The sequence below is a fragment of the Penaeus chinensis genome, chromosome 20 (genome assembly GCF_019202785.1).
Source record: "Penaeus chinensis breed Huanghai No. 1 chromosome 20, ASM1920278v2, whole genome shotgun sequence".
In the NCBI taxonomy this organism is placed as follows: Eukaryota; Metazoa; Arthropoda; class Malacostraca; order Decapoda; family Penaeidae; genus Penaeus; species Penaeus chinensis.
Window position 1 is genome coordinate 2,121,879 of NC_061838.1, and position 17,500 is coordinate 2,139,378.

Sequence of the window (17,500 nt, forward strand, 5' to 3'; positions counted from 1 at the left end):
AACGTACTTACATATAGACACACACACACACACACACGCACACACGCACGCACGCACACACGCACACACGCACGCACGCACACACACACACACACACGCACGCACACACACACACACACACACACACACACACACACACACACACACACACACATTTTCCACTCTTTTTTCCTTATGAAGGTGTAATGGAAAATTCCACTCTAGAATCTTAGCATTCATAATTTTCTGTTTATATTCGATGTTTGCATTTGTTCTGTAACGATTTTCGGTTATTATTATCAGTATATTGTAAAGTTTGAATTGTGTCTTTTTTCATTACTTTGTCTTTATTTATTGGCATCTGTGTTTGAATTATATTTTATGTTTCCAATCAGCATTAACAATAATAATGTTAACAATAACAATAATGATGTTGCTTACTATTTTCATTACACATTTGATATACTGTCTTATTCCAGCCATTCTTATAATTATTACCATTATAATAATTCCCTATTTTTTTTTTCTATTTGCTTATCCCCTTTCGCCAAAATCGTCTTTATCGTCATTTTGATCATTATCCTTCCTATTATTTGATTATTAGAAGCATTATATCATCATGATTATGGCCATTATTTTTATTAATCACAATTTTTCTGTTTGCTTATTTCCTCCAGCCAAATTATAGTCATCATTATAAGCATAACAGCAGTCAGCATTTTTATTATCATTTATTATCATCACTGTGATCACTTCCTTCTTTTTTCCATTCTTTCCCGTTTCTCTGCTACGTCATTTCCCCTGCCAAAAGCTACAACGATATAATCACAATTACAATCACCTTATCATTATTATCATTATCATTATTATAACCTTTCTTTTTTTTTTTCCTTTTTTTTTTTTTTTTTTGCTGCTTGCTCCTTTCTTATTTACCTACTAACTTATTCTTCCCTGCTTGCTTACTGCTTATCCCCCACGCTTACTTACTCCCCGCTCTATACTGCTCCTTTCTTATCTCCCTGCTAACTTATTCCTCCCTGCTTGTTCATTGCATGCATTACTTGCTTGATTATCTGCTTGCATAAAGTTTCCTGCCGCCAAACACTGTATTCTGAACCAGCTGTCGAAGCCGGCATGGAATTCCTGATTCGCATTTTCAACTCGTCTGAAATTCGAGCTTCTTTGCCCGAGTTGCCAGGCACCCAAGCAACGCTGTATAAGAACGGCTGCTTTCAGGTGCTTGCAGAGTCTGAAGCTGAAGTCTGGCCTACGACATCGTTGATTCCTCTGCAGTATGGTAATGTGCATTGTTTAATTATTCGTTATTTTTAATTATTATTAATTTGTTTTTACTTTTTTCATCCTCGTTTGTTGCTAAATGTTGACTGAAAGGTTATTATTGTAAAGGTGTTGTTTTTTAGTATATTTATTTTTGTCATTGTGAGAGAGGAGTCTAGCTGCTTTGTAGAAATAATATTGCCCCTACAGTGAAGATTATATACACACATATATATATATATATATATATATACACACACATATATAAGGCGTGTATAATTTAAGTGTTTTTTAAAGTAAAAAACTCAGATTATTCATTTCTCGTCTTTTGCGGGATTATAATTTTCTTCCCTGGTGTTGTGAATTTTAACTGTTTATGGCCTCAAAGACTGACTCGGGGTTTGAAACATATTGTGATCAGGCAACCAACTATACTCAAATCCACATTTTGATTTTTTTTTTTCTCTGATTCAAAGATATATCATCACAACGAGACATCCTTCCATATAAGCTGTATCTTCTATAAACATAAGTTTTCAAAATCAACAGAAAAGTTATTCTACTTCATCTAAAAAGGCTGTTTTGGGCCGTGCTCCAAGGGATGCAGCTGCATTTTACTTCAGACTTGACATCCTCTAGTGAGAGAAATGCCCTTTGAGTGTATTTTTTTTTTTTTTTTTTTTTTTTTTATTACATTTTCAGTAACAAATTTACGCTCGTTACATTAGGCTGCTAATAACCACTAACGTCTCTCTTCTTCCATCAACTTGCCCCCAACATCTTAGCAAAGCAAGTATATTATATTTCCGTTCATATCTTTCTTTAAATCTTATCTACTGAAAACCCGTCATCTGCCCATATTATTCTTACACCACTTGTTTTTTTCATAATGCAAAATCTTTTCCCCCAACAGGCTGTCCGTCACGCCTTCGCTCTCCTGCTGGCCGCGGTCCTCGTGTTCGGAACGCTGGCTTTCCCTGAATCCGACCCGCACTTCGGTCGGGGCTTCGGTCGGCGATTCGGACGTGGCTTTGGAGGATTCGGTCGGCCTCTGTTCGGTTATGGGCATGGCCTTGGCTATGGACTCGGGCACGGATACGGAGGCTATGGAGGTTACGGCGGGTATGGCGGATACGGCGGGTACGGGGGCTATGGGCATCCGTACTTACACTACGGATAAGCAGGATCGAAACAACGGATTTGAAGGGATGCGGATTCTACGAGCGTGATCGGAAACGATTCGAATTCTACAAACGCCTATAATGTTCTCGGATGTTTATTGTTAAGAGACGGTGAGGCCAAGTTATATGTGAGCAAATGGGTTTTGATTCTGTTGTATAAGCAAGTCACTTATCATCCAAAGGTATTAACTACGTCTATGGTTTTCAAGAATTCATAACGGGGTCTAGTAATGTAACCGTAACACTTGTATGTCCAATGTACGATAATTACTTAGGTGTCAAGGTATTCTTCCTCGGTATAAGGATTTTTTTTTCTTTTTTCTATACATTTCTTGAATAAAGTGATGATTTCAATAATATTCTCACCTTTGCTTCTTTTAGTTTAAATAATGATAATGATGCCGATAATAATTTTAATGATGATGATATTAAACAAATAAAAAAAATAAAAAAAAAAAAAATAATAAGATGATGGATAAGGATAACAATGATAATGATAATAATCATTACAATGATAATACTAATAGTCATGATAATAATAGTAATATAATAATAATAAAAATAATAATAACAGTAGTAGTAATAATAATAATGATAATGATAATATTAATAAATATGATTATGATAACAGTAAAATTAAGTTAATACTAATAATGTTGATAAAATTAAAAACATTGATCATAATGATAAAAGTAACAATTATGATGTTAATAATATTAATAACAGTGATACTATTGATAATAATAATGACATTGATAACAGTAATAATATTGATCTTAATAATAAAAGTAATAATTACGACGATATTAATAATGATGATGAGGATGATAATAATAATAATAGTAATAATTACAATGATATTAATGATAAAGATGATGATAATAATAATAGTAATAATAACAATAAAGATAATAAAAACAATGATAATAATAAAAATAATGATAATAATAATAATGATAATAATAATAATGATAATAATAATAATAATAATAATAATAATAATAATAATAATAATAATAATAATAATGATAATAGTAATATTATTTATAACAATAATAATAATAATACAATGATAATAGTAATAGTAATTATAATAATAATAGTAATAATAGTAGTAATGATAGTATTAATAATAGTAATAATAATAATAGTAATAATAGTAATAATAATAATAATAATAATAATGATAGTAACAATAATAATGATAGTAACAATAATAATAATAATGATAATAGAAATAATAGTAATAATAATAATGATACTACTACCACTTCTACTAATAATAATGACATGATAATATTCATGACAAATATTTCCAATATTGATATTAATGATAATTATTTGATCAATTAAGTGTTTTATATAACAAGTTGTTTTACTTGATTAATGCCCAAATATAACTTACACCTGAGTATGGAAGTTATTAAGAAATATCTCTCTCAAAAAAAAAAAATAATAATAAAATAAAAGAAAATAAAAAAAAATGCAAATCCTATTAAAGCAGCAAGCTGAAACTGTCATATTCAATAAAAACTTACTGCTTACCCATGGTTACTGCTTTATTCTGCTCGTAATGTCTTGTGTAATTATAGTAATTTCGACCTCTGATGATATATTAACCATTGTTTTATTCCTGTAATATGAATTTTAGGGTCTAATACTTAATACAAAATTGTATTACTAATAACACTATTTGCATTTTCATCAGTATATTTATCATAATTCCAAATAACATTTCTTTTTCGTTTTTTTCTCTCATAATGAAGAAAAAACTATTCTTATCATAGTTACACCCTTATTTCTTATTACCAAGGTTACAAAAGAGCTTCTACGTTCCACAAGTGGTATATTTTGACTGTAGCATCATCCCAGGACAGGAATGGAGCTTTATTTGGCAACACAAGTACAGCACAAATGAGTAAAATATATCAAAGGATTACAAAAGGGTATCTTCATAAATAGGAAATGATCTAATTTTTCAAGTTAATGGTGGGTCTGCCTGCCCACAATACAAGGTAGTAAATAATATGTCTCCTTTGACAACACTAATAAATATACACATATTGTGAAACATTGTCTTTCATTACCACCATGACCTTCGCAGACTTTTCTGTGGCTAAATTTGAGACACTTGTAGCCATGTGGAATCTTTATAATACTATACTGCATACTTTCTAGCTTTAATAATTTGAACACACTTGAAGCCTGTCGTTTTGCTACATGGAACATTTCTGAATGAATAACAACTAAAAACAAAGCATTTAAGAGAAAATTTACAAGATATGGTGTCTAGTAGAGATTATTTTGTTATTAAAGAGGAGAGAGTTTATATGAATGTTCCATGAAGCCCTTCGTTTATAAAGGATGACAAATAAGATATGAGTGTATCTTGAATATGATTATGGGTTAATATGAGGAAGAGATGGTGCAAAACTTTCTTTTCCCGGTGATCTGAGCTTGACTAGACGCACTCCTGCAAATAACTTAGCTTTTACAGTTCTTTATAAATCATAACAGTGGCAGTATTTTGCTGATATAGATTACAAAGAAAAATATATGAACACAGCACAGCCAATTGATAAAAAAAAAACTATATTTTCAAAGTACATTTATACAGACTATCTGAAAGCATGGAATGCACCAGCACTGGCATGAGCTCAACTACAATAACTGGCAAACAAGAAAATATCAGGTGAATATTTCCAAGCTTTCTATGGGTATTTACTCAACATTTTAAACTATACCATCTCACACAGATCCTTTGCAGACACACATATAAAGTAAATACTCCTTGCCCAATAGAAATAGTCACTCTTATGGTCTTATTTACCTGCACAAGCATCAATACTGATGACTACTGTACATTACTGCCTTGTCTTTGCTACAACATCAATAAATAAACACACTCAGTAATATTGCTGAGGATTAGTGTCTACTTCCTCCAAGTAGGTGCCTGCTTTACTCAATTTCAATAAAAAAAAGCTTTGTACAGGAAATTGTCATGCTTTTTAAATACAAAACAAACAGACAAAAAAAGTGTTTAAGAAGTATGGCCTGAGTTTCTAATAAAAAATACAGTATCATTTTACATCATTTTCAAAACAGGAGGACAGCAAGCTACTTGTTCAATTAACTTTAGAGAACCCCATATCACAAATCGTCAGAAATGACATTTCACCGTGCTTTGTCTACTGTTACTCTACTCTCTTTCCTAATGGGCATTTTAAATAAGTTACCCTATCTGCTCTTGGATAATATTTAATGTAACTCTGTCTGTCCTCAAAAACTTAAATCTCCTCACTTGTAAAATAAATAATGAAAGAAACTGGTGACCAAACAGGCTTACCAATTTCCTAAATTAATGACACAATGACACAATGACACTTAAAATGTTTGTGTGTGTATACATATATATATATTTTATACATAATTTCCCCTACTATCACTGATTGCATAAATAATAAATATAAAATTTTTATCTTTAAACAAAACAACAATAATAACTTTACATCATCTCCATCAGCATCAGAATTCACCAGAAAATTAATAAATACTCAAAAGATGTAACCATAGGTCTCTGTACACTGAGGTTATTTGCGACACCTTAATCAAGTGCTTCTTCAACTTCCTTCACATTGATGCCCTCCTCATGGTAGGCGGCATCATGCTTGGCCAAAATTCGGAGGAGAGGACGCAGCTTCAGCCACCATTCATTTGTGGGAATGCGACGGTCCCAGTCTGTCTGGCGCTTGAGCTCTGCCACGGGCTGGAACCTGCAAAAGAAGCCAATTAGGTACTAGTCACATGATGATCTTACACAGTTGGAGATTTTACTAAAGAATATGCAACAATTATTTAATTGACTCGTATTCCTCATCTGTAGGCATGCTAATCCCTATCAACAAACAAAAAATTAAAATGACCATAAATCCTAAGAAATATCTGTGATTGGAAAATAACTATATATTCACAAAAATAACACATTATAAATAGATCTCACTTACATAATATCCAACACATATATAATCAATAATAAAAAATATATACTCAGCTTCAATATGAAATACAGTTCACCTCAACCCATGCCTGCATCAACAGTCCAATTGAACATGTCTTTGTTTACTGAACTTACTGATATGCTCTCTTCTGCAGACCAAGTAATACTGCCGTTGAAGCCTCATCACAGAAAACGGATCCATCTTGACGACGATACTTAAGCATCTCCTCAGTCATCCAGTTAACAGCCTTGGCAGCCATCTTGGTGCCCATATTACGATCAAACACAGATGGAGAGCCACCCTGTTGCATGTGACCTAGGAGGGTAAAAAGTTACAGTAAAATAGAGGTCTTTCAGTTGTAAATAAGATTTTTTCCATGTGTGTTAAAATCTGCCAATGTATTGTCTTCATTTCTCTTTATATCATTAAGGAATGTATTCCTTTTCTGACTATAAGAGGATGAAATGCACTTACCCAACACATTTTTCCTACAGCTGAAGATGCCCTTTCCTTCCTCAGAATAGAGACGGAAAATAAAGTCTGTGGTATAATTCTCATTGGCATTTTCATTGCGGAGAACCAGGCCACGCTGGACTCCCTCAGCCATTTTGGCTGCCATGTGATAAACATCCAGTTGCAATTCCTGTAACGAATACAACACATTAAAAAGCAATTCCAAAGACAAAAAATGTTAGAGTTCTCAAGGTGATGTAATCATCAAAATAAGTACTTTGATAAGTCACTAACCTGAATGCCAAATGATTCTTCATAGATGTAAGCAGCATCTGCTCCACCAGCCAAACCTGCAAGTGTTGCCAAATAGCCACAATATCCACCCATGGTTTCTACAACAAACACACGACGTTTGGTGCCTTGAGCCGACTGCCTGATACGGTCACAAATCTAGAGAGTGAGAAAGATAATAAGGTTTAATAAAATAAAATTAATATTTGAATATCAATCTCAAACCTACATTGACACCTATATACTTATTTGTTATCTGTATGTGTATATATATAAACATATCAATCTATATCTGTCCCTTTATCTATCTACATCTATATTTATTAGTACACAAAATCACACACACACACACACACACACACACACACACACACACACACACACACACACACACACACACACACACACACACACACACACACACACCAATTCCACATTTTTTTGCTGTATCTTCACACAGAATTTTCATCTTTTCCAGATTAAAGAAAAAATCACTTCCTCATCTAAACTCACCTCTCTTACAACACACACATCCTGCCACACAGTTCTTCGAGATAAAGAAAAAGAGAAAAACTTGCCTCGACAATCTCATTGAGGGAGGTATCACATCCCAAGCTGAAGTCACTGCCAGGGACATTGTTGCTGATGGTGGCCGGGATGACAACCATTGGGATGCAGAACTCGGGGTACTTTCCACGAGCCTCATACATCTGGAGCAGAGCGTGGTAGGCCTCGAAGCCACCCACAATCAGGATAGAGTGTATCTTATATTCCCTGAAGCGTGCAGCAATCTAGGGAGAGGAGATAGAGGAGGGGAGATAAAAGTCAAGTTATACTTACCACTTAAAAGTTAACTCACAAACTGCCTGTATAAAAATCTTACAGATCACAAAAATGCAATTCATACAATCACCTCTACCTCAGTATAGGGAAAATTCCTATTAAAGATATGACATCAAAAACATAAATACATGAAAAATATAATAAGTACAAGAAATAGATATGTTACAAAGAGATATAATCAGAACATATTCTACAGAAAAAAAACAAATACACACCTGGTCAAGGTACTTGTCAGGCAATGTGCGCTTAGTACCCAAGAAAGCGCCTCCCTGGCCAACCCAGCCAGTCACTTCTGACCAAGTCATTTCCTGGATCTGTTGGGTGTAAAGAGACACAACTGAGAACTTTTCAGCTAGACAATTTCATTCTCCTTAAAACTATCAGTCAACATACAGTATACATAAGATATCACAATCACCAAAGTACCATCTTGCTCCTTGACTTCAAGAATTTCTATATAAAAAAAAAAACATGAATAATCATAAATAACAAATCAACAAAAAATAGAAGTAAAAACAGAATGACCACTCATCACCATCCCCAAGAGACAAGATACTCACATTACCCTCGACGAGGCCATCAACACCATCATGGATACCATAGACGGTGTCTCCGCGGTAGATGCTGTTACGCACGAAGGACCTTACGGCTGCGTTCATGCCACAGGCGGGGGCACCAATGTGCATGACGCCCAAGTTGAAGCCTCCCTGCATGCCAATGAGTCTATTAGATATGAGGCTTAAGACTTCATGTTAAATCTATAATCTCAGTATGTAATAATTATAATTATCATTTTTCTCATCAGGGTCACTATCATTGTTTTGAATTCTTAAAAAGTATGTTTTTCTATCCATGGCCATGTTATCTAATTTGCTAATTGTGTGTGCATGTGCATGTGCGTGTGCGTGCTTGTATGTATGTATTAATATATGTTTATGTATATAAGAATGTATGTATGTATGTATGTATGTATGTATGTATGTATGTATGTATGTATGTATGTATGCATAAATGTATGTATGTATAAATGTCTGTATAAATGCATGTATGTATGTATGTATGTATGTATGTATGTATGTATGTATGTATGTATGTATGTATGTATGTATGTATGTATAAATGTACCTATTTATATATGTATGTATGTATGTATGTATGTATGTATGTATGTATGTATGTATGTATGTATGTATGTATGTATGTATGTATATATGTATATATTTATATATGTATGTATGTATATATGTATTTATATATGTATGAATATATGTTTGTATAAATGTATGTATGTATAAATGTAAGTATGTACATATGTATGAATGTATGTATGTATGTATGTATGTATGTATGTATGTATGTTTGTTTGTTTGTTTGTTTGTTTGTTTGTATGTATGTATGTATGTATGTATGTATGTATATATGTATGTATATATGTATGTATATATGTATGTATATATGTATGTATATATGTATGTATTTATGTATGTATATATGTATGTATATATGTATGTATATATGTATGTATCTATGTATGTATCTATGTATGTATCTATATATGTATCTATGTATGTATCTATGTATGTATGTATGTATGTATGTATGTATGTATGTATGTATGTATGTATGTATGTATGTATGTATGTATGTATGTATGTATGTATGTATGTATGTATGTATGTATGTATGTATGTATGTATGTATGTATGTATGTATGTATGTATGTATGTATGTATGTATATATGTACATATGTATGTACATATGTATGTACATAAATATATAAATGCAAAACATAAATGTATACATACATATGTATATAACTACATACATACATAAATATATACATACATACATACACAAATATATGCAAACATACATACATAAATATATACATACATACATACATACATATGCATATACATACATACATACATATGCATATACATACATGCAAAAATATATACATACATACATATATCTGTATGTATATATGTGTGTGTGCATAGGTGGGTATCTGTAACCATGGTAATAAGAAAAGATTCCAATATGAAACTGCATTTGAATATAATTATGCTATCAGTAACTTGCCTAAAAAATATCAAAAGTTGATGTTAGTAATGACTTATTTCTAAATATTTAAAAAAATAACTCTAATTCTACCACATATTTATATATACATAACACTTCACTGTACAAAAAGATATTCTTAGATAAGAGCTACCCACTTACTTTACACTATGCTACTATAGCACAGATCACATAATCAACAGCCATAATTTTAGCTCTTAAGGTAATGAATACTTTTATTGCATGCATGACCTTATACCAATTAATCACAAGCCTAATCAGGGAGAGAGAAATGTGCTGTACAAGATTATAAGCATACATTACATACTTAAAACTAAATACAGAAATAAAACAGAAAAAAAAATCAGTCACTTAATAGTTGTTTAAAAAGGATAGAATCACATGGAACTTATTGCATTTGCTGAGAGGAAATCAGATTCCAATAGAATCAAAAGACAGATTTCTTTATCTCTCATAGCATCATCATATAGCCTATAAATACAAGCTCAGATACCTTAACTTATATACCATAAATTACTTCTAAATGCTTGAAAAAAAAAAAAAAAATCATTAAATAAACAAATACAACAGACAGGTTTTAAAAACAGAGTACAAAATACAGAAATTAAAATAATAATAATCATGATTGCTTGAATACAATATGTCATACTCAGTTCTTTTTTTCCGAGACAAAGATGCATTTGAAAAGATAGTGGTTTCAATAGCAGGCTGACAAATTGATGATGTCAACCACTGCATAGCTGAGAGGTTAGTGATCATAATTATTTGACATCTGATGTATTAGTGATGATAATTTGTTGGTAACTGACAGGCTGATCACAATCATTTGGTAACTGATAGTAAAGTAAAGTAGTAGTAAAAGATTATTTTTTGATAATAGTAAAGTAAAGATTATTTTTTGATAATCAACAGTTGGAAATAATACTTTAGAAACAAAATTTTGTTATTTAGACTTGCTGCATTCAGCAACATGACTGAAAATACCTTTGTCTAGAGAAAAATAAAAAAAAATTGAGTACAGTCCAACAGAAAATAAAAAGACCCAAAAAACAAAACAAAACAAAACGAAAGAAAAACATTCAACGTCTAAAAAGCAAATGGCTCCTCTATCCTCTCTTCATTCACTCCTTACTGAATGCTTGGGTGTGTATATATAAGCAACATATACAAAGATAGATGCTCCAAACATGGACATAATGATGAGTCTCCTGGCAAAAATTCTTTCATCTATGTAAAGTCAGCCTCTTGCATTTTGCTACCGCGGAAGCTGACTAGGAATTTGCGAAATTCCCAAAAGCTCTTGGGATCTATCTTATTTGCTCTCAGTCACGAGAATAAATACTTACTGTCTCCAAAGAGCTACTAGAATATCCATCTACTTACAGCATCTTAAAATTGTGGAAAGTAGCTTTAGCAATGCATGAAAAAAATTTATCATCTATGTATAACAACAAATCACAAGCACGTAGATTTACGTTGTTGAGTATGCTCTTCAATCCAACTCAGTCCATAGATCAAATGTCTATTTATAACTGATAACATTAAACTTAATAAATCATACCTTTCTGTTAACTATAAAACTTCCCGCATTTAAACAAATTATTTATCAAACTAAATACACTTACAGATGCAGGTGTGCATATAAAATCTCTTTACTTATACATATATATTTACTTTGTAAATAAATATGCATAAAGTCAGTACATATGAATATGCACAGATAATCAAATAACACCTTTACCCATTTACATGCTGAGCATCAGATGTACCCTTTTCCAGAAAAAAATATTGAAAAAGGTATAAACAGCATTGTTTGAAACCATTACACTTAAATCACCATTTACTTCCCATTAAAAAAATTAATATCATAAAAGATACTAAAATGTCTTTTTATTAGTATCACCATAACTGCTATATTATTGTCATTACTGTATAGAGTATGCTTTGCTAATTACTATCATCACAAGCAATAACATTACAGCTGTAACATCACTTTGTCGTTCTCTTCATAATCATAACATCTACCATTACTAATGCTATTATTTACATCATTACTATGATTAACATCATATCCATTTAAAAAATCTATATTATCCATGAAATATAAACATTGTCTTTCTCAATCCCAGTTTGGATGAAAGAAGCAAATAAAAGGTAGAAACTTGAACTTCTTTGAGATCGATAAACATCCTGATGCTCTACATGTCACTATGCTTGGTATTCTATACCCTTTCCCACACATTAGTATTTACCTATATTCACCTGTAACACACTCATTAACAGAAAGTAAAGATAATATATTAGTCTTACAATTAATCAACTGGTTAAGCAGTGTTCTTAAATATAAGTATTAAAAAAAAGAAAAAAAGAAAAAAATTAACAAGATAGATCTACATTCCAACAACACAGCATCAAGTAAAATCATCGGAGACTCACCAAGAGTTCATCTCTGTCCCATATAGTGTTTTGCTGACGGGGGGAAAAGGAGGGTGGATGGGGTAAAGACCAATCTGCTGATGTGATGGTACATTTGGCGTGCAGGATGGATACATGAGCAGCACAGAGCCACTCTGAATCAAAGCTTTTTATAGGAGCCTCCAAAGAGTTAAAAAGGTTAGGCATGTCACCAAGGAGACCAAGAAAATTAAGGCACACTAGATTTTCTGTTTTTCCTTTTTTTCAATACATAATGTGAGAAGGATCAGTTGGTTATTTCACACATGTTTCACTGGGAGTTAAAACTCATTAGAGGAATGGATTCTTAGTCATTGTTGTAGCAGACTATGCATACGTGATCTTAATAAAACAAATCATTAGTAATGTACTTTCATCATCAACTGTACCCAAAACTACAAGGGGAAGAGCTCAAGATGACACAAATATGCTGAAGGCCTTTCTGCCATGTTACTTCTCTATCACAGCAAAAAGATCTTTGGCATATTCATGTGTTTATCTACTCTTCTCTTTGCTGTCTTCTTTATAACTAGCTCAGAATTAATCCTCTCCATTATAAACTGATTACTTAACTGCAAATAACCTCTTCTTAAAAAAAAAAAAAAAAAAAAGTTCAAAATAGATATTACATTTAAGCTAACCTAACTGCCTTAATTTTCTAGTAGTGGTTGAATACAGACTGTACTTCAATGGAACCAAAAGAAGTGCCTGTTTACCATGCAATAATGAACCCTTCAAAGGAATACTCGGGTGCTGTGCTTATTATGTAAATATACAGCTACGTGAATGTGGAAAATTGTTCTTCTCTCTTTCTAAAAGAGTAATAAACCAATACTCACTTTATACTATTCTAGATATCCTAAAATGTGAATATCTTTAATATCTACAGAATATGTAAATTTTTACAAGTCAATTTTTCCTTACAGCAACCTGTTATTCTATAGTTTTGCCAAGATAAATGTTAATCAAAGAAAATTTCTGAGTATCCTTATCTGACCACTTTGCATGGACCACTAAGCCATAGAAAGTAACATTAAAGACGAGAAACAAGGGAAACATTATTCCGTCATTTGCTGTAATACCAAATTTAAAGTACATAAGATTAACAAAAACTGACAAGAGCTAAAAAGCACATGTTTATCCATCCAAAACTATACAAATTTATATTTACATATATGTATAGTCATAAAGAAAAACTATATATACATATGTAAATATCTATTAATGTATAGTTTTAACTATAAAGTCATCCATTCAGATCTTTTTGGCTGGATCAAACAATATCTACTTTCGACTCATTGGCTGCCCTCTTCACCTTCCAGCACAGGTCATCTGGTTAAAAAATTTCCCAGATCCTTTCATATCAGAAAATAAAATCATGTCATATAATCAAGTTGTCACATATCACGTTGCTGTATTGTTTTGGGTACTTGAGACAGTCTATGAGTCGATGGTGCACTACTTAAGCCCACAAGTACAGTCGCTAAACAATGACAAATCAGTACCTCCTCTGCTAAAGATTCCTCTGAATCACTCTAAATGAAATGCACAAGATAATTATTGGTGAAATGTATCCATGAAAATTTAATTTCAAAATATTACACACTACAAACTCTGGAGCTATGAGATTAACACAATGAAGGATATCTAGCTGTTGGTAAGCATAATGTATATGTATGCACATATGAATATTTTTCACAATCAAATCAAGTTATATTCTAATTTTTTTCATAGACTTTAAGTCTATTATGGAGATACCAATATAATTTCCATTCACTTGGAACCATTCATTTTTGAACTCTTGTAGAAATTTTCTGTTTATGAAAAATACTTTCAGAACAAACTGAACAGGAACAGATCTCCGCTAGTGAAAACTGTGCCAATATTAGATATACTGATATCGTTTGCAAGACTGAAACTGCATGATCATGAAGATACATATTGCAATGAAACCAGAGATTTGCAAACCTATACATTATTGCATTTACGGAGAAACAATTAACTGTATATCCATCCAAATAATGATTTATTAAACTCTGCTCTCTTTAAAATATTATTCCTGTATAGCAATGTATATAATAACTGTAATAGCAATATGAAGTACAAGCATGCATGAATGAATTGTATTATCAACATGATGATGCAACTGCTTTCAATCAAGAAATTTATTAATGTCTCCTAATATTTATTCATAATAAATCACCCTTATCATAATTATTACATTTCTGCTAAATGAGAATGAAGCAGTTAATGCAATCTTCATGCTTTTTAAATGAATGTGGCAATTCTAATAATTTTATAATTGTTCTATATGAAGTGATTCTAAAAAAAATAAGAAATATTCATAATGATGTTTATATACAATGTTTAATCCATTAGAAATTCTGAAGATATATACATGAACAATGAATCCTTAAAAACAATAAAGCTTTCAAATATATCAGTATTATTGTCATCAGCTGCTTCCATTCTCAATAATTTAATCTTATAAAACAATGTGATACCTTTACTACTAGACAGACAATGTGTCAAGACTAATTCCTATATCCATTCATAAAGACAGCATCTACCTCAATTAAATCCATCTAGAGCCAGCTAAGTCACCTTACCCGTACAAGTCCCGCCTGGTTGTGTGTTGAGAGGGAGAGTTAAAGAAAATACAAATTAGTGATAAATATTCAGTTAGATACATCTTAGTGCAATACATAACATGTTTATTTTACTTACTGTTTTATGGGAGAAATACTAATAACGTGATTACTGTTTATCTGCCCATGTCCCCATGCATCAGTAAACCCTTTATTCCTTAAAGATTATTCTAAGAACAAAGTGCTAATCAATAGCAGGTCCTTTTCACTTTTCCTTTATATCTTCTGTATAATTCAACTCTAATTTAGCATGCTGATAAGGATCAATAGTTCTCCCTAACACTCAACTACAAAGGTTAGTTAATGCATGTACTTTTCATAGTAGTTCCCCCACCTCATACCTTTCATCCCAGCACCATTATCAAAAAGGAGATGTGATTTACCACTTTGACATTAGTTATCACTCTGGGTACACTGCTCTCAGAACAGCTCTTTCATTAGTAATGTTTTTTCAAGACACATTTGCAAAGGAACGTCTGTTTCTGAACTTAAAAATGCAAATTGCAATTTTCAGACTAAAACTACATAAAAATCATTTTGAGAAATTCAATTCAAGGTCTTCAAAAACAAATATCTTAATATGCTGCTGAATCCTATAACATGAAGTCTTCATTCTCAGGGTAGCTGTCATCTTAGTGCCAGAAATATTTGCAAGGTGCCTTATAGCTTGTTAGCAAATCCATGACTTATACAAACATATAAATCACTCAAATAATGTAGTATACAACGATAAAAAAAACAAGCTTTAACCCAATCCAGATGGGTCACATGAACCAGTGTCATAACAAACCACTTGGTTTGCGGGATATGCCTGTACACGTGGCATCATGCATAAAGGCAACACGCGTGAAGCAACAACACATTGCTCATAAAAGGAAGACTCTTCTGTATTTTACTTCATCAAAACTATTCTGACAAATAGTTCCTTCCACTACCCATTTCTTTATAACTTTTAGTCTTTTGTAGCAGTTTTCTGCAACATACCCAAAAAAATTTTTTTCAACTCATAAAACCTTACTTACTTTAAAATGCTTGACTGAGCAGTTCATCAAAGAGAACTTTACCTGTCTTTGGCTGATAACTGGTCAGTAATAAACTATCCAGGCACAAGTTTGCATTCTTTCCTTATGTAATTATGGTTCTTAAACAGATTCATGAACTATGAATTCCATAAAAAAAAAATTGTGTTTACCCTCATGCACGTTGTAACTTTTTACGCACCAAACTTCTCTTTAAACATCCTATCTTCAGAATCATATATATATTTAACTATTCAAAATATTTTTTTTCCAAAATTCTCAAGGACAGAGAATCAGACCTGGAATAGAGGAAACAATCATCTACAGAAAAGAAAAAGACAAAAAAAAGAAAAGGAAAAGCTCATGCTTTGTGACTTCTTTCAGTTCATAACCATCTTACCTTTCCCTCCAGAGGCTTAGGGGGCCTCAGCCTCGTCAGCATCTTGTACGTCTCCAGGTTCCTGGCGAAGCTTCTGCCACGCATTTGCACAGCCTGCTCCCAGTTGCGGTCCTAGGCAAAAGATGTCTATTAGAAGGAGCCTCTACTTGAAGGTTTATAAAATGTAGCATTTTAATACCATTACTAACTATAAATCTATAGAGAAAAGAAGGCAGTTATGTCAGTTTCAGTCACAAATACAGAAATTTCAGCAGTAAAAAATAGATAAATAGATAATGACACTTTAAAAAAAAAAAAAAAAAAAAATCCTACTAAAACCAACAATACTTTAGTACCTGCATAGCTCGAGCAACAGCTTGGGTCTTCAGCACACAAGCCATCAGAGGAACGCGAACAGCCTGGTTGCCGTCCAGGGAGATGACGCAGGGTTCTGTATCTGAGGTGGCTTCCATGAGGGCCAGAACAGCTTCAGCACCCATACGACAACCCTGATAATTGTAAATATTTGGTCCAATATACATATCATTTATGCTTTGGGTTACTTGTCTCCTGTATGATGAACACACCTTTCATAAAGCAGAATGGATCTTAACCTTTCAACATACTCATTTTAACAGTTATTGAAAGAGACATGAATAATAAAAAAAATAAGGCAAGCCACTACCTCGACAACTATTACATATCAGTGAATATAACCAAATGTGACAACTCAAAGCTTACCAAGAGACGATCAAAGGCAGAAGGTGAACCGCCACGCTGGACGTGACCCAACACGGTGATGCGAGTGTCAAAACCAAGTTGGTCGACAATAACCTGGGAAAAGGCATCATAAACTTACTTGCTTTATCTAATAACAATGATGATGATGAT

At 32.3% G+C, this 17,500-nt stretch overlaps 1 protein-coding gene across 5 annotated transcripts in view; it reads right to left on the reverse strand.

The window, feature by feature from the left end:
- Positions 1–4,267: 4,267 nt before the first annotated feature.
- LOC125035761 (ATP-dependent 6-phosphofructokinase-like) overlaps positions 4,268–17,500 on the reverse strand; it is a 40,723-nt gene continuing 27,490 nt past the window's right edge. For 3 of the 5 annotated variants that reach the window (XM_047627962.1, XM_047627965.1, XM_047627961.1), the window contains 12 exons: positions 17,351–17,443; positions 16,966–17,118; positions 16,631–16,741; positions 15,173–15,187; positions 12,546–12,578; positions 8,584–8,730; positions 8,239–8,337; positions 7,759–7,971; positions 7,184–7,339; positions 6,911–7,079; positions 6,571–6,751; positions 4,268–6,211 (listed from right to left, as the gene is read on the reverse strand). In XM_047627962.1, coding sequence (XP_047483918.1) covers positions 6,043–6,211; positions 6,571–6,751; positions 6,911–7,079; positions 7,184–7,339; positions 7,759–7,971; positions 8,239–8,337; positions 8,584–8,730; positions 12,546–12,578; positions 15,173–15,187; positions 16,631–16,741; positions 16,966–17,118; positions 17,351–17,443 — 1,539 coding nt within the window. In that variant the 3' untranslated portion in view covers positions 4,268–6,042. The remainder of the gene's footprint in view (positions 6,212–6,570; positions 6,752–6,910; positions 7,080–7,183; positions 7,340–7,758; positions 7,972–8,238; positions 8,338–8,583; positions 8,731–12,545; positions 12,579–15,172; positions 15,188–16,630; positions 16,742–16,965; positions 17,119–17,350; positions 17,444–17,500) is intronic. The other 2 variants (XM_047627963.1, XM_047627964.1) reach the window with 1 other exon arrangement.